This window comes from Equus przewalskii, chromosome 7 (genome assembly GCF_037783145.1).
Source record: "Equus przewalskii isolate Varuska chromosome 7, EquPr2, whole genome shotgun sequence".
NCBI classification, from domain to species: Eukaryota; Metazoa; Chordata; class Mammalia; order Perissodactyla; family Equidae; genus Equus; species Equus przewalskii.
Genome location: NC_091837.1, coordinates 3,160,794 through 3,184,262, shown reverse-complemented (window position 1 = coordinate 3,184,262; position 23,469 = coordinate 3,160,794). Strand labels below are relative to the sequence as shown.

The 23,469-nt window shown below is 56.2% G+C and overlaps 1 protein-coding gene across 1 annotated transcript; it reads right to left on the bottom strand.

The window, feature by feature from the left end:
• Nucleotides 1-1,548: 1,548 nt before the first annotated feature.
• Nucleotides 1,549-22,413, bottom strand: GGT5 (gamma-glutamyltransferase 5). Its single transcript, XM_070628266.1, has 13 exons — nucleotides 22,183-22,413; nucleotides 21,732-21,915; nucleotides 9,821-9,951; nucleotides 9,397-9,492; nucleotides 8,674-8,869; nucleotides 7,885-8,042; nucleotides 7,208-7,354; nucleotides 6,249-6,385; nucleotides 5,685-5,875; nucleotides 5,176-5,282; nucleotides 4,898-5,016; nucleotides 4,647-4,757; nucleotides 1,549-1,963 (listed from the first exon to the last, which is right to left on the bottom strand). Exons 2-13 carry the CDS (start codon nucleotides 21,902-21,904, stop codon nucleotides 1,817-1,819), a joined length of 1,713 nt encoding a protein of 570 aa, XP_070484367.1. The 5' UTR covers nucleotides 21,905-21,915; nucleotides 22,183-22,413; the 3' UTR covers nucleotides 1,549-1,816.
• Nucleotides 22,414-23,469: the final 1,056 nt, after the last annotated feature.

Here is a 23,469-nt window from a genome sequence, read left to right as displayed (position 1 = left end):
TCGGGATGGTGAGGCCACCCTGTGGAGGGTCCTGACAGGACCGGGTCACCCTCTGGATCCTACTAGGCCCGAAGCCCCCCACTCCTGCTTCTGTCTAAGCCCACTTTTCCTGCGTCCCTGACCCCTGAATCAGACCTGCCCTTTCTGGAAGTCTGCTCCCCGCTCCCTCCCAAACCAGACCCCCAGGAGTGTCTGCAGCCCCAGGGTTCACAGGGGAGCACAGCAATGATGGAGGGACAACCCCCCATCTCAAAGGGAGCCAGCCTTTGTGCCCAGACATCCTGGAGTGTGTCCAAATGTCCCGTCCACCTCCCCAGTTAAGCCCAGATAAGGGATTTGCGCCATCCAGACCCCCTCCCCATGTACAGGAGACTAAGTTACTGTCCCTAAATATGTCCACATCCTGATCCCTGGAGCCAGTGAATAATATGGTGAAAGTGACTTTGAGATTCAACTAAGGGTCTTGAGATGGGAGATCACCCTGGATTATCCGGGCAGGCCTTATATGCCTACAAGTGTCCTTACACACTTTCTGAGGGTGCCTCCTCCACCCAGACCTGCCGAAGCAGAGGGAGACTTCACGCACATGGAGGAGAAGGCCGTGCGACCACGGGGGAGGGCGGGGCGGGGGGGGGGGGGGAGGCAGCAATGCGGCCACCAGCCGGGAGAGGCGGGAAGTCCCCCTTAAACCCCATGGGGAACACGGCCCTGCCCGCACCTTGGCTTCAGCCGCCAACACTGATCAGACTCCCACCCGGCCTGTGAGAGGAGGGGCTCCTGGTGTTTTAAGGCGCTCGGTCTGCGGTACTTGGTCTCAGCAGCCACAGGGAACTAACACCGCCCACCCTGCTTGGTGGCCTCCAGGGCAGAGTGGGAGCGACAGCTCAGGAGCAGAGCATCGGCATGTGGGATGTTTGGGGTGAAACAGAAACACTCCAGGCTCCCAGCAACTGTCGCGGGGCAGGTCGCCCAGGTCAGTCCAGCGAGGCGCTCCCAGGGCGGGCAGCCTGTCCAGCAGCAGGAAAGCCCTTCACAGCAGCTGGGGGCTCCTGGGTCCAGAGCAGTGTCTCACGGGGTGATCTGGTGGCATCACAACTGGCTGTGGGGGAGTTGCTGCCGCGTCCAGCAGGTGGAGGACAGGCAGGCTTCTCAACATCCTACCGTGTGGAGACAGCCCCCCAAAAAGAATGCCAACAGTGCCAAGGGTGAGAAATGGGCTGTTGTGGCTGGGGCCAGGTGGGCTCTCAGGTTTTGCTTCATCCAAGCTTCCCCTGGCACGGAGGACAAGATCCAGAGATGGGCCTCGACAAGAGGCAGAGGCTGGCACCCCCAGGCCACGTCCCTTCCCACCATAGGCGGGTCGCAGGCAGCCATGCTGTGGAGCCCCAGCAAGTGGGGGACGGGGGGTGCATGCTGTCCAGGGGCGGCCCGGCCCCTCTCTGAGCCTCGGTTTCCCCACCTCCACGGTGGTATGTAGCAGAGGACTGTAGGAGCTCAATGTGTGTACTGAGGGTCCCCTTCCCTACCTCGACCCCAAATCAGCTCATGTCCGGCCTCCTCTTTAATCTTGGACTGCAAGATATACAGATGGGGGTGGGCCACAGTCCTGGGTGAGAGGCCTGGGGAAGGCTGGAGGGGCCAGCGCAGGGCAGGCAGGGCGTGAGCCCCTATGGTCCTCCATCTGCCATGCTGTCCCCACCCCTTGCAGCCCCAGGCTGATCCCTCAGTCCAGATCCCACTGGAGCTCTCGGTCTCATGGCCAAGGCCAGCCTGGACACCGATGGCACCCGGACCCTGGCTCTCAGGAGCAGCCTCGTCAGTAGCCCGAGGCCTTCCCCCCCTTCCTCGGGTCCGACGCGGCATACACACAGGCGCCGTCCTGGGACACAGCCTGGACCACGTTCAGGAAAAAGGGCCTCCTGCTCTGGCTCTGGCCCCGGTCCTGAAGCCCCTTCCGCACCTCCTGGAGAGGAGAGAAGGCGGGTGCACAGGTGAGGGCAGCACAGACCCGCCCCTGGAGGGACAGGGCCCAGGCAGGGACCTAAGAACCCTGTGGCCTCCCACTCCTCAGGCGCTAGCGGGGAAGCCTGGCTCCAGGCACGTGGCGGGGAGGACAACACTCAGGCCCGAAGGAGCACGAGGCTCAAGTTTCTTTCTGTCCTGGATCCAAGGACACCAGGGGCCCCAGGGGCAACATCTGAGGAATCTGGGGCCTTCGGTGCAGAAGGTGGCTGCTAGGAACTTAGGCTGAGAGGTCTCTAATTTTGAGGACCTTGAAAGCTAAGCCTTCTAGAAGGCGGAGTCCTGGGTCCTCCAGGCATAGGACCTGCCCAACTTGAGATCTCGCTCCCCGCCTCAGCGTCTGGGGTGCCCAGGGGCCTCGGGACACGGAGGAGAAGAGGCCCTGGCGCCAGCACTGTCAGGCTGCATAGGACCTTCCATCTCAACACCTGCATGAGCAGACTGGAGATCATAGAACCCAGGAAGGCGGTAGTCAAACTCCTGGCGGCCGGAGGCCTCGCAAGCTTAGGGCCCCATGGGTTGAGGAACCAGCTGGAAGAAGGACCTGAAGCTTCAGATGCCATTTTCTCTGAATATCCACAAGTCCAGGGACATTGACCCCCAGGCTAAAGGCACCAGTGGTCCCCCACGGAGGCGCTCAGAGCACAGGGCCCTAAAGGCTCAGGTCTGCGACGCTGCGTGTGTGGGATTTAGGGCATCAGGGCCCCAGGTGTCGGTTTCTAAGACACTAGGTACCTTGCCTTGGGGTTGTAGCCGTCACATACTTGCCACATGTTTGTAAGGGGCATAAATCCTGGAGTGTGGGCACCTGTGCTACTGGGGTCCCTTGTTTCCAGTTACCATTTTGGACCAACAGGCCAAGGACCTTAGCCCACCAGGGCCCTAGATTCCAGAGACCTCCAGGAACAAAGACCCTAGTGCTCTGTAGTCCCCAGGACCAGGGCCTCCAACCTGAGGTCACCTGGTGAGACGTGCGCCCTGAGCCACTGGTGAGGCGAGGTCTCTGGAGCGCTACGCCCTTGAGTTACAAGTTTCTCTGCCTGACGCACTAATTGCCCAATGTCCTTGGATTTGAAGGCCAAGGTCCTCATAGCCAAGGCCACAACAGGGCCCTCAGTGCTTGGAGACTCTGTTCCTAGGGTCTAGTGGCCAAACTCTAAGGCCCCGAGGAATGAAGGCCCCTCTGGCCTCAGTCCCTGGGCCTTGGTGGGTGTGAAAGCCCTTGGAGACTCAAGGTCTCCACCCAGAGTCTAGGATTTTCTCCATGGAATGCCCTAGACCTGCAAGGCCAACACTCTAACTCTCCGAGGATCTTGGGCTCGCAGGTCGACGGATTCCAGGCTATCATTTCTGAATTCCCAGAATCTAAGTTCCTTGGAGAACGATGCTCACAGAGTAAGGAGCTTCAGCCAAGGTCAAGGGGAAGGGCATAAGAGGATGAGGCCTGAGGGAGCACTCAACATCCTCCACAGGGAGGAGCCTAACGAGAGGGAGGGCCTCGGGCTCCGAGAGTTTGAGCTGACGGGCTGAGGCCCTTTGTCGCCAGGCCCACAGACTGAGGTTCTCGTGGACTACACACCCCCTCGGAATCAAAACCCCACTCTATGGCTTTCAGAGTTCTAAGGGCTGTGGAGGTGGCCCTGAGACCAAGACACGCTCATCACAGGAAAGCGGCTTGGAGGACTACGAGCCCCAGCAGCTTGGACTGACCCCAGGCATGAAGCGTGGAGCCTTGAAAAGCTGCCAGTCTTTTAAATTAGGTCCTAGTGGAGGGCATCCGCCAGCCCAGAGAGCTCTGAGGATGCTGACCGTCTGCTGGGGGCTTGAGGGCAGGGAGTCTCATGAGAGAATTCAGCTCCCCTGCCTGCTCATGTCGGGGAACCAAGAAATGCTCAGAAGAACCAGCACCAGGGGCCAGCCTGGTGGCACAGTGGTCAAGTTCACACACTCTGCTTTGGTGTCCTGGGGTTGGCCGGTTCGGATCCCAGGTGCAGACATGGCACCGCTTGTCAAGCCATGCTGTGGTAGGGGTCCCACATATAAAGTAGAGGAAGATGGGCACGGATGTTAGCTTAGGGCCAGTCTTCCTCAACAAAAAGAGGAGGAGTGGCAGCAGATGTTAGCTCAGGGCTAATCTTCCTCAAAAAAAAAGTATTAAAAAAATTAAAATAGAAATAAATCTATTAAAAAATAATAAAAATAAAATTAAAAAAACCTCAGCACCAATGCGACCGCCAGTGCCCTGGAAGGAAATCCCTCCATGGACTCTCACAGGAATGATACAGTCTTACAAATAAACTCACAAGTAAAAGCTGCAAATCACACAAGGAAACACATCACCACACGCAAGAGCTTGAGAGGCCACAGCAGGAGAACGAGCTTCCGGAGAGAGTGGCCCAGACAGAGCAAGACCGGGTGCCGAGGGCTTGCCTGGGAGAAGCTCGCACTGCACTCTGTTCTCTGCCTCGGCGGCCACAAGATAGGCCTGGTGCCTTGGCCACTGCGTTCTCAACTCCAGATGGCACCCAAAGCTCAAGTGTGCCCGGCCCGAGACAGCAGCTGAGCTCATCCCCGGGGAAGGGGCTTCGAGCAGCGTGCACTGGCGGCTTGGGCTGCGGCCTCACCTGGCTGAAACTGGGCTCGTAGTCCACCTGGCCCTGGCTGTCGACGTGCAGGATCGGGGCTGCGATGGCTGCTTCCAGGTCAAAGCCAAGCCACAGCTTGTTCACGATGGCCTGGTGGAGAGAAGGAGGCCACAGTGAGGGAGGGAGGCGGCACCGGCCCCCCACACCGATCCCTCCCTTCCCCCGTGGGAGAGCAGGACAACAGGGCCTCCCAGAGACGGGACATGCCAGCCAGGAGCCCCCAGACTCACCTGGACCACAGCAGAGATGATGAGCTCCCCCCCAGCCCCACCAATCACCAGCTTTGACCCCTGAGCTGCGTTGACCAAGATGGAGGGTACCATGGATGATGGGGGCCTCTCACCTGCAACTGGAGGCCAGACAACTGTCATTCGCATCCTGGCTTCCAAGCCAGTGCCCTCCAGGACAGCCTCCACTCCCCCCACGCCCCCATCTCCATTCACCGTGGCTGGGTGAGGTGGGCAGCTGCGCCCTTCCCTCCTCTCGCCAACGGGGTCCCCACACTCACCAGGTCGGGGGGTGATACTGGAGCCTGTCAGGCGCCTCCAGCAAAGGTCCAGGAGCTCATTGTTAAGGAGAATCCCTGTGCGTGGTGAGTATACCATCGCTCCGAAGCTGCAGATGGGGAAGCAGAGCCTGGGCTCGGGCCGCACGCCCCACCTCCCACCCCCAGCGTGGATGCTGGCTCGCCAGCCTTCCAGGAGGCCCCCGTTTTAGCAGCTGCCCTCCAGCATGCTGGAGCCGCTATTTTCTCCTTGGCACTGTCCCCAGATATCCACCAGTGCCCCGCCTCAGGGCGTCCTTCTGGGTAAGGGCCATCCCAGGTGGGTCCTGGCTCAGGGCCACCCCATCAACAACCTTTTCAGCCAGAGGTGTCAGGGGTGTTGGACCCCTTTTGATAGAAGAAATAGGCAAACTCAAAGTGCTGCCGCAATGGAGACAAGCAGGGGAGGCCGGGGCTGAGGTCTAGGGAGCAAAGAAGTGGGGCCTGCCTGCTCGCCCCTGGGCCTCACGCACGGCGTGTTGATGGTGCTGGTGGCGGCCACAGCACTACCATCCTCTGCCAGCACAGACACGTGGGCTGTGCCCATCCTGTAGCCCAAGGCCCCGGCCAGGCTGTAGTGGCTGAGCTGGTGGTCGCCCCGGGCGTCGATCTGCTGGCGGACGTGCTTTGCCAGAGCCTCCCCCAGCAGGACCTGGGAGGCATTCTGGGGTGGGTGGGCAGGTGGCAGGGTCAGCGAGAAGCCAAGAGGGGCCCATGGAGCAGAGGACCCCCTGGGGGACCCTCTCCAATCTGTCCTCCCTGCAGCCCAGACCCTGCCCACCCTCCAGGTCCTCTGAGACGTCACTGCCCCCAATACTAGCCATTCAGGTGCCCCTTCCAGTCCCCAGACCCGCTGCACCCTCCCTGCCCTGGGCCACTGCCAGGCTGTCCAGCTCTGGCACCAACCACACATACACCCTCCAATGCCACCTGGCCAGGCTCTCGGGATCCACAGACAGAGCACCTTGCCTGACGCTCCCCTCACGCCCAGTCCCGGGGCGGGGAAGGCGGCTCTCCGCCAGCCCAGGCTACCTCACCTGGAGCTCCGGGTGGCTTCGAGGGTCCCACAGCCGCCACCTCTGCCCCCCGGCAAACTTGAGGGTCTCCACGAGGTGATGGTACAAGTTCACGCTCCCCTCGGGCCGGGCCACTGACTCTGCCGAGAAGTTGAACCCTAGGGAGGGAGGGAGCGCAGGTGGGGGTTGAATATTAGCCCCCCCAACAAAATGATCGGTCCACATCCTGATCCCCAGGACCTGGGAAGACTATCTTCTACGGCAAAATGTGTGCTTAAGTTAAGGCTGTTGAGAGGAGCAGGTTATCTGGGCGAGCTCTAAATGTAACCTTGTGTGTCCTTAGAAGACGGACACTCAGAGAAGAGGAGGAGGCCCTGTGGGCACGGAGGGGAGGCTGGCGAGCTGGCCACAGGCCTGGGTGTGCCGGCAGCCTCCAGAAGCTGGAGGAGGAGGAACAGATTCGCCCCCAGAGCCCGGGGGGAACGTGGCCCAGCCAACACCTCCATTTTGGACTTGCGGCCTCCAGGACTGTGAGAAAATAAATTTCTGTTGTTTGAAGCCACTAAGTTTGTGGTCATTTGTACGGCGGCCACAGGGGACCGTCAGCCTCGGGCGGCCCCAGCCCTGGCCACTGCCAGGAGCCCCCTCACCACCCTGTAGGCTGCGATGGGTGGGGCCGGGCCTCAGCCCCCTGCACACACTCGCCGGGCAGCTCACTACCTGCAGAGCCCGCCTGCTCCTGTGCCCCTGCACTGGGTCAGCTTCAGGGGAGGACTCAGACCCTTCAGCAAAGCCCGTAGTGTGGGCCTCGCTAGAGGCCGCCTCTAGAACACACCATCTCGCCCCATTTCCACAGCCCTGTCTTCCGTGTCATTCGTCTGAGCTGGAAAAAGCAATGGCTTCCAAAGTCCCCGCTGGGCCTGGAGTCTAGCCTCCCAGCGAGGCAGGGCTCTGGGCGGGAGGCCTGGGGGCATCATCACCTTTGAGCACATTGAGGATGAAGCTGAGAATGGCGCCCCCTGCAGGCGGTGGTGGTGAGTACAGGGTGTAGTCTCCCAGGGGCACCGCCAGGGCGTCCACCACCTCCGGCCGGAACGACGCCAGGTCCTGCAGGGTCAGCCAGCTGCCTGGGGTGAGACAGAGGGGGCTCCATGTACAGATGGGGAAAATAAGGCAGAGAGTGACTGCCACCAACCCCAGGTCACACAGTGGGGCTCCCCTTGTCCCTAGCGTTCTAGACCTAGAGGGGTGATGGTGGGTCTGTGGGCAGTGGCCTCAGGGCTGGACCCTAGAGCCCAGTGGGGGATGGGTGGACAGAGGCCAGAGGCAGGCAGGTTGGGAGGGGGAGGAGGGGGAGATGGGAGAGGCGAGCTGGCCTCCAAGAGACTGTGAGGGGGGCCAGCTCCAGGCCCAGGAGCCCACTGGGGCCACCATGGCCACTGCTAACTCTCCTAACGGGGGACTCTGCTCCTTGAGGGCCTTGACCACAGGGTCCCTGAGGCCAGCAGTGGGCAGGACTGGGCACACGGCCTCTCCAAGCCCTGGGAGCAGCCGGAACTCCCGTGGGGCCTCGGGAAGGGCCTGCCCCGTCCCAGCACCCAGAAGCCGGATCTTTCTCTGGCAGGGCCGGGGACTTTGGGACCTCAGCGCTGCTGACCTTCCTTGGCAATGTCCTCCAGCAGCGTCTGGCCCAGCCTCCCCGTGTAGAAGACCTCTGCGCCCTCCGTGGCCACAGTCTCCAGGGTGGCAGCCAGCGTGGGCCACGGGAATGGGTCCTGAGGCCTCAGCGGCTCTGTCCCGTTGAAGAAGAGCTGCCTGGGGTTTGGGGAGCAGCCTCAGGGTGGGGCCCAGTCCCAGAGGGCAGCCACAGTGCTGCAGGGGCTCTCGTGCTGGCCTTGGGACGCTACAGGGAGGCAGTCCTGGTCTGGGCTCCTGAGGGGCTGGCATGGACATCAGGGGGCCAGTTCTCTAGGACTGGAGGGGCTGACGCCTCTCTCCTCACTCCTCACCCTGGCCCAGGAGGGCGTGCTCCCCTGTCGGGCCTGCATCCACCCGGGGTCCGTCCTCCCTACACTCCTGCGAGGACCTGGTCAGTGGGCTGGCAGGGCAGGCAAGGGGGTAGCCGAAGCCCTACTGCCAACCCAGAGAGAGTGAGAAGGAGGGCAGGGCCAGAGGACAGTAGCGGAGCCCAAATCCATGCCCTGGGAGACCCATCACTCGGCCTAAACTCCCTCTGGCCTGAGCCCCTCCGATTAGGTTCTGCCATGCAGAGCCCAAAGGTCTACAAACTGAGACAGCAAGGTACTGGCCATCCAAGGCCCCCGGCACCCCCATGAGGTCAACCCTCCGGTGTGAGGAGGGGCTGGGATGGGGCCCGGCTCAAACAGGCCGCGGCCTGACCCCAGGAGCAGAGGAGGGGCCCCGGGTCCCCCCGGGCGGTGCTCACCTCAGGGATGAGGCATTCAAGGAAGGCCGCAGGAGGCTGTGGTTGAGGAACTGACCGAGGACGGGGGGGAGGCGGTAGCCCCCTCGGAGCAGCGCGATGGTGGGCTGGAACAGCTGCGCCCAGGCCAGGCGGCCGTGGCGGCGGTGGGCCTCGGCGTAGCCACGGAGCTCCCCAGGCACCCCGATCCACTGAGCCCCTGCACAGCACCACAGCATCATGCCCTGGCCCCCCACTACCCCCACCCTGCCCCCAGCCCCGTGGCTCCCAAGCCTGCCCCAGGGGCTCTCCATCACCCCCACAACCGCCCCCCCCAGCCATGGCAGCCAGAGTGAGCATTCACGAGGCCAGGCCTGCCCACATCCCTCCCTGCTCAAACCCACCTTGGCTCCCCAGTGCCCTCCATACAAAGTCCACAGCCAAGGCCCCAGGGCCTAGCACACACTGGCCCCAAGACCTCCCACGCACCCCCCACCAACCCACCTCCACTGAACCGTCCAGACCTTTGCCTGGGCTGGGTCCCCTGCTTGGATCACCCCTTCCCCAGGAAAACTCCCCCACCCCAGTGGGTCAGGACCTGTGGGGGCTCCACACCCCTAGCTGCTGTCCTTCGGTGTCACGGTGTCACAGCCTGTGCATGAAGCATGCTGCCCCTTCAGGGGGCTGTTCTGGTCAGCCCCAATGGCCTGGTGGAGTGGGAGCAGGTGGCCCTGCCCAGGGATTCACCTGTGCCCAGTGGCTGGGCCTGCTCACACTGGTCCAGCAGATCCGGGACGTGTCTGGCAGGCACTGTCTCCCTGGCATTGATGACCTCCACCTTCCCTGGAGCCAGGGCAGGGCGTGCCAGTGGTCAGGGGCACTCCTGCGGCTGCCAGGCCTTGCCCCACAGCCTGGGCCCTTCAGATGGCCCTGGCCCTGCTCTGGGTCTCCCTTCCCGCTCTGCACTGTGAACTGGCCTCTGGGCTAGGACTTGGCATAGGACCTGCCAGGAAGGCTTTGCACAGATGAGGCGGGGGGAGGGGCACCGAGAGGCCCCCTGGGCGGACAGGACAGGACAGGCCTGGCAGCACACTCAGGATGTTCACAAGCACCTCGCCGTTAGTGCCTGTGGACAAGCCCACCCTCCCATGGGGGTCCCATATGGGCTCACCTGTGGTCGCATTGTAGATGGTGAAGATGACCCCTCCACCCAGGCCCATGCTCTGGGGGTTGACGACACCTGTGCAGACCAGAGCTGCGATGGTGGCATCCATGGCTGAGCCGTTCTGCTGGAGGATGGCGCTAGGGAACATGGGCAGAGTAAATGGCCTGGCTCCCCTACCCCGGCCTCCCCACCTCGGCTTGCTCAGCTACCATTCGCCAGGGAATGGTGACATGTGGGTGGCCCATCTGCTGCCACCAAACCCCATGTTAGGTCAGAGATCACATCCGGCTGCCCTCTCAAGTGCAACTGCTCACAGGTCCACACACTTTACAGATTGCAAATTATGATGCCATTTACACTGCCCCTTGCCAAATATAAGGCACTTCTCAGTTTGTAAAATGCTTCTGCTGCCGTTACTCCCTAGGTCCTTCAGCAGCACTGGCTCATTTGCAACAGGCAGAACCATGCCGGAGCCAGCCCCTTGGTCCCTCCCAACAGTCCCAGGAGCCCGCCCTGGGCAGCCTCCACTCCTCATCTCACTGGGGACACACAGGCCCCAACCTCTTCAAGATGAGACTTTTTCAAGTGACCCCAGGATCCTGCTCTGCCACCGGGGCTTGGGTCTTGGGCTGATGGGCCCCACAGCTTCTCCTGGGGCCCCAATGTCTATGGGAAGCCTGTCTGGCCTCAGTTTCCCCATCTGTCCATGGGCAGTGAGGGGTGGGTCCTTCAGCTCTGAGGTGCTGGTCAGACTGGCCTATGTCACAGAAATGACCCCATCCCTGGAGCATAGGCCTGCACAGCTTACCAGGGGCTGCCTCTTCCCTCACACCCAGGAATCCTCCGCAGCACCTCAAGGAAGCCAGCATTTTAACCCCAGTTACAGATGGGGAAACCAAGGCCCAGAGAGGGAGTGGACCTGGGTCCCTCTCCTACACCCCGTGGGACCTCTGGGCCCAGCACCCTCTCTCAGCTTGGGCACCTTGGCCTGACCACTCCATCCTGGACTCACACCCTCCCCCAAGCCCGTGTCCCTGCTCCCAGCCCACACATGGGCACACACAGGTGCTACACGGATACACATAATCTTGGGATGGGAAAGTGGGCACGAAGCTGGAAGCATGCGAGAATAAGCCTGCTACGCTCAGGCACAGAGAAACACAAATTTTTTTTAATTTTCTTTTTTCTGCTTTTATCTCCCCAAAGCCCCCCCATACACAGTTGTATATCTTAGTTGCATGTCCTTCTAGTTGTGGGATGTGGGATGCCACCTCAACGTGGCCTGACGAGCAGTGCCATGTCCGCGCCCAGGATCCGAACCCTGGGCCCCGGCAGCAGAGCATGCAAACTTAACCACTCGGCCACGGAGCCGGCCCCTAATTTTTAAATTTTGTGTGTGTTTGTGTGTGTGTGTGAGGAAGATTGTTGCTGAGCTAACATCTGTGCCAGTCTTCCTCTATTTTTTTTCATATGGGACACCACCACAGTGTGGCTTGATGAGCGGCGCTAGGTCCACGCCCAGGATCTGAACCTGTGAACCCTGGGCTGCTGAAGTAGAACATGCGAACTTAACCGCTGCGCCACTGGGCCGGCCCCCCGAGAAACACAAATTTTAGTAAGGATAGAACACCATAAACAAGGTCAAAAGACAAACTGGAAAATTTTTTTTTTTCAATTTCCATCCAAAACAAAGGCCTCATCTCTCCCGACCCATTGCTCCCTCCCCTGAAGTGCTTTCGGCTCTCAGCTTCCAGGAAACCGCCCTACCGCAAGCTCTGGTTTGCTTCCCACCACCCCGACCTCATGATGCTGGGGGCGCTGGCCTCAGTCCCTGGTCCTTGTGCATCTGTACCCTCTGGACGAGCTGGTCCAGGCTCAGGGCTGAACACGCAACCTCTAGCTGCTGACCCCCAAGTTTTATCCTCAGCCCAGTCCTCTCCCCCAAACTCCAGACACTTAGACTCAGCCATCCACAGGATACCGCCCCCGCATGTGTAAGAGGCGTTTCACTCTTAACTTGACCTAAGCTGCCCTCCCACCACTCCTCTCCTAGCGTTCACTATCAGAAAAGGATGCAACCACTCACTCCTCGCTCAGGCCGTAAACCTTGGAGTCCTCCTTGATTGGTCATTTTCCCTCATCCCTACGTGCAGTCCACCAGCAAATCCTGCCAGTTCCTTACCTCCAAAAGATACCCAGGTTCTGGTCCCTTCTCATCACTCCGCCACCACTACCCTGGTCCACGCCACTTGCATCTCTCACCGGGTTATTGCAATGAGCTCCCACCTGGCCCCTTGCATCTGCCTTGCTCTCTTATAGTTTAACAAAATAATCTAAAGTGTAAATCAGATATTCCGGTAATCGGAGATGAAATAACTCAGACCGAACTTCCCACAGCCAACCAGCAAAGCCAGATGGGTGGGAGGCCTCTGCTGACAGGCCTCAGAGGCTGGAAGGACTACAGGCCTAGAAGAGAGGTGAGCCCGGCCTCGGGAGCTGCCTTCCTCCAGATGACTGCTGGTCCAGGAAGAGGTGACTGAGAGGCCACGCAGGGCTTCTGACACCCTCGTGTGGCTGGGGGCTGCGCATGTGGGCGAACCACACTTGGAGACGGGTCCTCACTCTGGGAGTGACAGTAAACTGGAAACAGACCAGCCCTGACAGGCCCGGCGGCCTGGCTTCAGACCATCTCAGTCACTCAGACTGGATGAAGGTGCCCCCAGATTGCTGGTGTCCTAGGCCTCAAATTATTTCTAAAACTTATTTTGAATAACAATTTTTATAACACTTTCCAGTGCTAAATTAAAAATAACCAAGCAAATGAGGAATTGAGGCAGCACAAACAGAGCCCAGAAAAAGCTTAGACAATGACGAAGAAAAAAACCTGTGGGGTCTCCAAATGATGAAACTGTCAGACCACAGGCTTTAAATAATTACCTTCAAGGGTATAAAAGACAAGATTAAGAATTTCACCAGAGGGGACTGGCCCCGTGGCCGAGTGGTTGAGTTCCCGCGCTCTGCTTCAGAGGCCCAGGGTTTCGCTGGTTCGGATCCTGGGCACGGACATGGCACCACTCATCAGGCCACACTGAGGCGGCATCCCACATGGCACACCCAGAGGGGCCCACAACTAAAATACACAACTATGTACTGGAGGGATTTGGGGAGAAAAAGCAGAAAGAAAAAAGAAACAGATTGGCAACAGTTGTTAGCTCAGGTGCCAATCTTAAAAAAAAAAAAAAAAGAATTTCACCAGAGAACTGGCAACTATAAAACATAGAATTAGGAGCTCAGTGCTGACAGCAGATTAACAACAGATTAGACACAAAGGGAAAAAAATTAATTCAGTACAAAATATCCAAATTTGAGTGCTGAGAGAAAAGAATAGAACATATAGAAAATAGATGAACAGACATGGAGATAAAATGACAAAAAAAAATGTATCATGCAGACGCTAACCAAGTTTGTATAACTATATTAATTTCAGACCACGTAGACTTTTAACAAGAAAATTGTCATTAGACATAATGAGGGACACTGTTATTACAAAAAGCTCAATTCAACAGGAAGATATAAAAATCAAAATGTGTGTGCACTTAGTTTTAAATTATAAAAGGCAAAAATTTGCAGAACAAAGAGAAGAAATAGACGAATATACATAGTGGGAGACTGTGACACGCCTCTCAGCGGCTGAGAGAACAAGCGGAAGAAGTCAGCGGGGCTGTGGGAGATTTGAGCGACACCTTCGTAAGAAACTGACTGAACTCACACGTGTAGATCTCTGTGCTCATGATGTGGATTAAGGCTGCCCCAGGTAGACAAGCCCAAGGTGACCTGGCCTACGTGCCAAACTATACGACCCGGTGGATTTTTATGGTATGAATTAGGGCTGCCCCAGGGAGAGAAGCCCAGGGCATCCTCACCTACATGCCGATCTATATGGCCAGATTCGTATCTAAAGTTATATGACCGCACAATAACCAGACCCCATCTGCATTGAAATCATTTAATGACTTTTTACATCATCTTTTCTTTTTCCAGTAAAAATAAGTCATGTACCCATGCCTTATAAAATTAGCCCTAACCCTCAACTCAGGGCAGCAGCAGGAGCTCTGACTGCCCATGGGTCCTGTCCCCATGCAGCAGCAGCTCTGACTGCCCATGGGTCCTGTCCCCATGCTATTCCGTACTATTCTCTAAATAGAAGAGCACCATTGCCAGATCTTGAGAGTCCAAGAAATCTTTCTTTCAACTCCTCGGCTCGCCGAGCCCGCATCACTCACAATCACACAGTTGGACACACATTCTTTTCCAGAACACATAGAATATTATAAAAATTAATCATTTGCTGGACCTTAAAGTAATCTCAACAAGTTTCAAAGAACTGATATCATATAAATTAATTAAAGGGGCTGGCCCGGTGGTGCAGTGGTTAAGTTCATGTTCCACGTCGGCGGCCTGGGCTTTGCCGGTTTGGATCCCGGGTGTGGACATGGCACCACTTGGCAAGCCATGCTGTGGTGGGTGTCCCACATATAAAGTGGAGGAAGACGGGCACAGATTTAGCTCAGAGCTAATTGTAGGGACCTGAAACTGGCCACCGCAAGATATGTCTCTTTGGCATCAGGATTATTTGAGGCTGATTGCTTTTGATAAACTGGGACAGGGAAGGAGGCTCTGAGAAATGGAACTTGCCCTTTGTTAGGACACATTTACATTTGTAAGGTAAATCTCTATCTGTAAAAGGTGCCTCCCTCTCTGTACCAGGAAGAAGAAAGGCGATGACCTTCTCTCTAGAAACTCTTAATCAATGTCAAAGGCAAGGACTTAAATCTGCATTTTATTGTGCTTCTCTGGTAACCTCCTCTAACTGACTTCCCTCCCCTCCCAACGTTGGCATTTCTTTAAGGATTAAGCATCTTTCCTTAGGCTAGGAACTGATTGCTGCGCTCACCTGTGACCGCCCAGCTCCAGACAACAGACTTGCCTCCTGCTGCGCCCTCTGAGACAGCAGACCATTACCTGCTGTATCCATCAAGCACTGTGCCGACAGGGCAATCTGGTGACTATTGTGGGAGGGACATTTCAATCACATGTGAAACACCCTGTTTGGGGGTATATAACCACTATGTGCACCCCACTTCTTCGGTGCCCTTTCTTCCTTGGGGAAGAGAGGCCCCGGGCCATGGTTCCTCACAAAGCTTTGTTTAATTTTCTCTTGCTATTCTGTCTCATGTGAATTTAATTCCTTCTCCGGCCAGACACACCCACATTTGGGAAGAGGAAATGTCTTCCTCCCCTACATAATCTTCCTCAAAAAAAAAAAAATTAATTGGAAAATCACCATGCATTTGAAGATTGAGAAAAATAACTACTAAATAACCCAAGAAACAAAGAAATTACAGCGGAAATTAGGAAAAAAAATTTTTTTAAGATTTTATTTTTCCTTTTTCTCCCCAAAGCCCCCTGGTACATAGTTGTGTATTTTTTCAGTTGTAGGTCCTTCTAGTTGTGGCATGTGGGATGCCGCCTCAACATGGCCTGGTGAGCGGTGCCATGTCCGTGCCCAGGCTTCGAAACAGCGAAACCCTGGACTGCCGAAGCAGAGCACACGAACTTAACCACTCGGCCATGGGGCCGGCCCCTAGAAAATATTTTGAACCAACTGTAATGAGAATACCGTAGATCAAAAGTTGTGGGGTTGGTCGCCCCCATGGCGGGGGAGGAAGGGGAGGGGAAACAACAGGTCTGGTGAACTCCCACGCCCCCCACAGGTTCTCACAGGGAAGTCTGCAAGGCCCATCAATCTGAGAACATTTGCTCAGCTGAGCTTTACAGCCTGAATTTGGCAGTCTTCAGCTGCCAGGTGAGTAAGTAGGGGCCAGGGAAGGCTGGATGGTGCTGAAGAGTTCTGGGTCCGGTGACTCTCAGAATCACCAAACTAATGCTATCCTCCAGGGCAGAGGCCGGCACAGGGGTGAAGCTGCCGGGAGGGGAGTCAAGCTGAGCAGGCCAGGAACAGGGCAGAGGGAAAAGAAGACCTAGAGTTTTTTAAAAAGTACTGGAGGCGATCTGAGAAGACAAATATCAGAAAGTACAAGGCCATACAATTTTCAAACCATTTTGTGAAAAAAATAGAAAGAATTGGGCCAGCCCGGTGGCACAGTGGTTAAGTTCACACATTCCACTTCAGCGGCCCAGGGTTCGTCAGTTCGGATCCCGGGTGCAGACCTGCACGCCACTTGACAGGCCATGCTGTGGCAGGTGTCCCACACATAGGGTAGAGGAGGATGGGCACAGATGTTAGCCCAGGGCTAGTCTTCCTCAGCAAAAAAGAGGAGGATTGGCAGCAGATGTTAGCTCAGGGCTAATTTTCCTCAAAAAACAAAATTAAGTAAATAAGTAAATAACAGTTTAAAAAAAAAATAGAAGGAATTAAAGAACCCAAAACTGTAAAAGCTATTTTGATGCAACTTCCATCCCCAAAGGGAAGGAAAATTCATCCTGCTTAAACATGAACAATAAAAAGGATTGAAGTCACATTGCACCCAGAGTTGTTATAACATAAAAGATAGTAGGGAGCAGAACGATGCCCCGTCAAGGCACACCAAAAAGACAAGCCCACAAGCAGACGTGAACTGCAACTTAATATGTCAAAATGTGCTAAAATATAAGATGCCATGAAAGAACAGGCTACATCAGAATGAGAAAAACCCTAAAGTGAAGTGTTGGAGAAAATGAAGACAGAAAAAACAAGATTACAGAACTCAGGACCAAATGGAGCATAAAAGAAAAAATTCTCAGAAGCAAAGACTACACAAGGATGAACACAGAGCAAACGCCTACAGAGACACCTGCAAAGAAAGATAAGATGAAAAGGGGGAAATTTTTTTAAATCAAAAACAAACGAAGAGAGAGATTTTAAAATAACAATATAGAAGATAGGCAAAGAAGATCAAACATTCCATTAATAGGAGCCCCAGAGAGGAAAGTTGAGTCTATGGAAGAGAATAAATAATAGAAACTACAATTCAAGATAACTTTTCTGATTTAGAAACAAAAAACAAACTCAACACCCTGCATGGAAAGGGCGCCCCACTGCATGGCAAAACCCATTCAGAAAAGCCAACACTGAGATGCATTCTAATAAACCTACTGGACTTTAATAAAAATTAGTAATTATTTGGGCATCTAGGTAAAAAGACTAAGTCTCTTACAACAGAAAGAAAATCAGACTGTCATCAGACTTTCGACATCAATGTTTTACACCAGAGACAATGGCAGTTATAATCAGTACATTCAAGGAAAGAAAACACAAGCCAAGGATTGTGTACCCAGCTAAACCGACCTTCCCCTCCAAGGGCCACAGACTGTTACAAACAGGCAAGAAAGCAGTGAATGTCTCCCCAGGAACGCTGCCTGTGGAATCTAATAAAAATAAACTTCAGGCAACCAAAATAACTGGAAAGAGTTTGACATAATGAGTAGGAGTAAGAATTAAATATATATTTACCTGGAGAACTAAGGCTAAAAATGATGGTTATAATGGAAACAGTACAGCAATGTAATGGCTGTTGTTCTGAAAATGTAGGTAAACTATAACCATAAAAAATGGGGTGGGGATATTGTTTTGAGGACGTGGCTGCTGTGTTTTACCTATAGGCCAGTCAAATGGCAGGTGAAAAAAGAACTTTTGGCTTTATGGGCCCTGGTATTGATAAAAGTAAACTTGCCTGTGTTATGGCACATAAAATTGGACGTTATGGATACGTTAACTGGACTGGTGAAAATTTTCCTTTTAATGACGGTGTAGACAAAAATCTCATCTGGTGGAAAGGGGGAAAATTAACTGAAAAAAATGGGAGAAATGGCCAAAGCTATTATGGGTGAGGAGGCCTGCTGTGTGGATAAAAAAGGAGAGTAGAGGTGAGAATGGAGAGGATGCATGAAAAATAGAAGCGGCTCATTGATTGACTGATAGGTGTTCCCTTCGGATCCTACGCTGGGAGAGAGGAAGAGGAGGAGGAAGGCCCCCGTCAGGTGGACTTGGACTGGAGATTCAGCACAGATTCATGGCATTCCTATCATGCAGTTTGCTCTGGCTCCGTGCACTGACACGACCCGTAAGCATGGCAGCCCGGCAGTAACGAGCACTGCCAGCATCCAGAGCTCGCCTTCTAAAATGCCATTCTCTCTTAATTCCTGATTTCAGGGCTGGATGAGGAGATATGCAAGCAGATCCTGGAACATCTCGGGCTGGAAGCCTAGAAAATTCTCCAAGTCTAATGGCGACACGTACAAGAACATAGTTGGTGGCTTAAAGGGGCTCCCACTGTGTCATTGTCGTATCTGTGACAATTCGAGCAACAAAAAGAATAAAAGTGATGGATTGTAATATAATGAATTAAAATAATCCATGAGTCAATAGTGATACTCAGGAATATCAGGCTGGGAGGGGATCTTCACAGAAGGATACTGGCTCACAAATGTTGAAGAAATGACAGGTTTAGAAATCACCTTTTTGCAAACACAAATTTATTTGTATAGACGAGGATCAAAATAGATGTTAAAATATGGGGTAAAATGTTGTTTGAGAAAAAGATATTCACATGGTCTCAAAGTATCAAACCATATGTTACTAATTTAAAAGTGAAAATGGTACCCCATCCAGTGGAGAGATCAGGGGAACAGCACCTGTAGGAAGCGACCCAACTTAGCATCACCGATGATGTGAGAGCCTGCCATCTGTGCCCTCCTATGTGACACAACTGGAAGGGCGAAACAGCGCCTGTGTTACAGTGTGATTAACCCGAATCTGATCATAAAGAAATAAGCAGACAAATCAAGATTGTGAAGACCGGTTGTGCCACACTGGACTGACTTCTTTAAAAATGTTAATGTCGTAGAAGATCAATTGATTTTTTCCAATAAACAGGGGATTGTTCTAGATTAAAGAAGACTAAAGAAACACGCCAACCACTGATTGAATACTGGATCTGAAGAGATGATAGATAGATAGATAGATAGATAGATAGATAGATGATAGATGACAGATAGATAGATGATAGATAGATGGATAGATAGATAGGTAGGTAGATAGATAGATGATAGATAGATGGGAGATGAAAGAGAGAGAGACGTGATAGAATTACTGGGTCAATGGGGAAAATTTGAACTGGACTAGGTATTAGACACTATTATTGTATCACGGTCCTGAGATGCTGACTCACGTGCAGTCCAAGCCACTGTAACAGACAGTGATCAGAACGATTGCCATCCAGGGCACAAGCCCTACATACCAGGCAAGCTCCACGGCCCTCTCACAAGGGGAGTGCTGACATGAGCCCCATTTCACAGATGGAGAAACTGAGGCTTGTTTTTGACCTTGCCCAAAGTCCCTGCTCTCCTCTGCACCGAGAGTGCAACCCGCAGAGCCCCGGTGGGGTCTGGGGCAGTGACAAGACTCAACTCTTGGGGTTCATCCCACCTCCGAAGCCCAGGGCCAGCCCAGACTGCAGAGCCCTAGAGGGTGGGCACCCTGGGCCCCTCCAGCCTCCTCTACAACTACCTGCCTGATCAGTAAAGCTCTGACCTTTACAGGCCCAGCCTCGGGGCTAGACAAGCATTGGGGTCTGGAGAATTTCCACCCTTGCAGGGGCAGCTGAGGATGACAGTCCCAGCTGGGCGTGCTCTCTCCGTGACACCAGGCAGTTCCCTTCTGTGCAGGCCTAGTTTCCTCATAAATCAAGGGAGCAAGGAATCCCACTGGATTGAGCAGGGAGCAAAGACTCCTCCCACGGAGGGTCTTGTGGGAGGGCAGGTGTTTCCGAATGGCCACAGCAGACGGATGCCACAAAGCCTAAGAGTCACCACTGACCCTGAAGCTCAGGCATCTCTCTAGGAGACAAGCACTTACTCAGAGCCTCAGAACACCCAGTCTGCACACAGGCCTAACACACGGGGACCTACGGCGGGAAGATGACCGTCTAGAGGGGAGTGCCCTCACTGTCACCATGCATCTATTGGATGTCCACTGGACATGGCACTGGGTCCTCACTCCCACAAGCCTTGAGAACCCTCCCCAGGGGCTCTGGCTGCTGCAGAAGGCCCAGCCCCAAAGGAAGAAACCCACGGTGGATAGGGTAGAAGGAGAGGGCGTCTGGAGGCCCTGCGGGTGGGGAGCAGGCAGTGAGGAAGCTGCAGGGAGGAGGGGAGAGCGGGATGCGGGCAGGCGGCCCCATCAGACCCCACAGCAGCAGCGTGACCAAGGCCCTCACGGGAGGCATCTTGGCCTTGGCCAGAGGCCCCAGCCCAGCCAGGGTCACATGACCCCTGTTCCACAGCTGCTGGGGCCAGCTCCAGGCTCCCTCCCACTCTTGGCTTCCTAAAAAAGAACAGGAAGTGGAGAGTGCTGTTTGAAAGTACACAAAACCCAGGGGAGAAACCACATCTGCTCTCCTCACCTGGGGGTGCTTCGGGGAACACGGGCTCAGAGCAGAGACCCCAACCTGGACCCTCACAAGCACAGCAGGGCAAGGCCAAGGAGAACCCCCAACCCCGGAAAGACTCAGGGAGACACAGCAGGCCCAGCCGCCCCCCACCCCCACCCCGAGATACGCGGCAGCAGCCCCCCACCCCTGGCGGCTGCCTTCCCATCAGTGGCCTCTGGTCCCCGTAGCCCCAGCCCTGTTTGCATCTTTGCAGCTATGGGTTCCGGTGGGCACAGAGCCTCTGCCTGTTCTCCAGAGCATGGGGGGCTTACTCCCCTTCCACCCCTGGGAGCTCTGAGGAGACCAAGCAGCCTGTCCCTACTTGTCCCTGAGCTGCCATCCTCAGCCACTGTCATCCTGGAAGGAGCCCTGAGGGAGGGGACAGAAAGCCCTGAGAAGAGCCCAGAGGACCAGGGTGGGAGGGAGTAGGGCAAGGACAGGACAGACAGACAAAGGAAGAAAGTAATGAATGAGAAGGTGAATGAATGAAACAGAAAGCACACAGGAGGGGTGGAGCCAGGACGAAAGGCAGAGAAGACCACCTGCCCGGTGGCGGTGGCGCCTGGGCCGGGACTTGGCCACACTGCCCAGCTCTGGGACTGTCCCCTTCGGTTTACAAAGCACTTCTGACCCTGACAATGGCCCACGAGACAGATATTCTGGGAAGCAGACCCAGCCTGCAGGGAAGGGGGACGGCTGCCCAGACCACGGCAGGAGGCAGGCCCAGCAGGGGCACCCAGCCATGTCCTGCCCCAGGGGCAGTGGAAGCTTCCCATGGGCTGGGCTTCCTGGAAGGTCAGGAACGCCAGCTGGAGCTGCTCTCCTCTGCCCCCTCACTCACCCGCCAAACATCAAAGTCACTCATGGGCCCACCGCTGGCCTGACTGAGGCCCTGACACCAGGAGAGGAGGCCGTGGGGGCTGGGGGCCAGGGTGGGAGGCTGGCCCTGGGCAGCACTGAGTGCACCCCGGGAGGCCAGTACTCACATACAGAGCCCCTGAGCCCCTGAGCCCCTGAGCCCCCTTGCCCATGCCCCTGGGAGAAGACCCCAGCCCCGGAGAACTGTCCTGGCCTCTCTGAAGGGGCCAGTGCTGGTCATCGGGGTCAGCCTGAGCCAGACCAGTGACACTGTGACGGTGCCATCTCTGGGCCGCCTGAGTCCTGGAGCTGGAATAGACTCACACACCACCTCCCCTCTGCCCACACTGTCATTACCCCAAACCCCCGTCTGTGACATGCACACACCCACTGCCTACTCTGTGTGAGTGCCCTGGGGCTGCTTTCTTGCTGGAGTCCAAACCCACTTGGCCCCCACATGACAGCTTGCACACATGCGTGCCTTCTCCACGCTCCCGCCACTGGTCACACAGTCTCTGGGAGGGGCCAGCCGCCGAGGACCACCCAGCTCCCACCCACCTCTCACTCACCGTCCAATGTCCGAGCAGACCTTGGAGTCAGCAGCGACCGCAGCGTGGTCAAAGGCCTGGGGGCCGCAGTGGGCGAGGTGGCGAGAGAGGACCACAGCGGGCACGATGATGGCCAGGGCCAGCCCCAGCCCCAGCAAGACCATGCCTACCGTAGCCCTGCGACCCTGGGCCATGGCTCTGCGCCCTGGGGGGAGAGGGGAGGCAGATGGGCAGATGGGCTAGTGGGCAGACAGATGCACAGACAGCTGCGTGGATGAATGAACAAGAAGATGTGCAGATAGACTCAGAGATGATTGGACAGATGGATAAATGGATGGGGGCCAGAGACAGACAGACAAACAGATTGACAGACGAGCCAGACAGCTGGAGAGGGGATAGTAAGAGATGGACGGTCAGGGAGACAGTTGGAGAGAAGGGGATGACAGATGGATGGGCAGACAGGCAGGTTTACAGAGGACCAGCGGGCAGCCAGGCGGACGGTGGGCGTGGGGACGGCGGGCACGGCGGCGGCACTCCTGGAGTGCTTCTACAGAGGCAAGGCTGGTCACGCGCCCCAGCTTCCAGCCTTCAGCCCTTGTTCTCGGCCCTGCCGGGAGGCCAGGCAGCACAGCGTTTAGGGGAGTTTTCCTTCCAGACAGGAGAGAGGAACAAGCAGCCGCCTGCCTTTAACTCCCTCACTACTGTTCCCACGGCAAGCCAAGATGGTGCAAACGCCCCTCCTGCCTGCTGGCCCGCCCACCCGGCCACAGGCGCCCTGGGCTACCCCGTCCCCACGAGCCTGAGGACTTGGCGTCTGCTGCCCCAGAGGAGCGGGAGTGCAGGGTTCCATGGCCCCCAGGGCCACTCCCCGGTTCCCGGCAAAGCTGAGGTAGCCTGGCCCCTCCCCTGGAGCTCAGAAGGACAATGGTCCCAGGACGGGGCCCCTAGTCCCCACTTGGCGTGCCCCTGCCTAGCAGCAGCTCATCCCAGCATCCTGAGAGCCAGAGGATACCGGGGGGGTGTGGGGCTAAACGGGCCAGAGACAGAAGGAGGGGGGACCCAAGTTGCTGTCACTCAGAACCTGGGTTCAAGTCCCAGCTCAGCCGCAGCCTGGCCTGGGGGCAGGGGAGGTGACATGGGGGCTTCCCGGTCTGCTCAAGGAGCAGGCTGACTCAAGAGCACCTGACGTGGGCACTGTAAGACTCTTTGTGTGGGGAGTGCGGACAGGGCATGCGTCCAGCCCTTGGCAGCCAGTGCCCCCCGGATCGGCCACCTCCAGGGCCTGCTGTCCTGAAATGCCATTGTGGGCCTCCAGGGAGTGAGGCTGCCCTTCTGTCTGCATCTCTGCCCCTCCCTTGCTGTGTTTCTGCTTTCCGGCATCCATCTGTGCTACTCCTGTTATGGCAGTGCCTCCTCTCCTGGGGACACTGGCCTGGGCCCTGCCCTGCTCAGGCCTCAGGGTGCCCAGCTGGGAGGCAGCTGGGGGAATGGGGGCCCACTGCAGGCTGACATCCTACCTACACAGTCCCCCACTGCCCCCCAAGCTCTCCCCATGCCCTTTCCAGTTAAGCATTACCCTCCCCAGGTCTCTTTACACCTCCTGGTACAGCAGAGAAACTGAGGCACAGAGGATTGTGCCTGCACAGCCACACAGCCTGCCAGGCCCCCAGTCCAGAGCCCCCGGTCAGCCTGCACTGGAGAGGCTGCTGGGGGGGCTCTGCCGTAGGCCAGTTCCCACAACTGCCCATTGAGGCGGGAG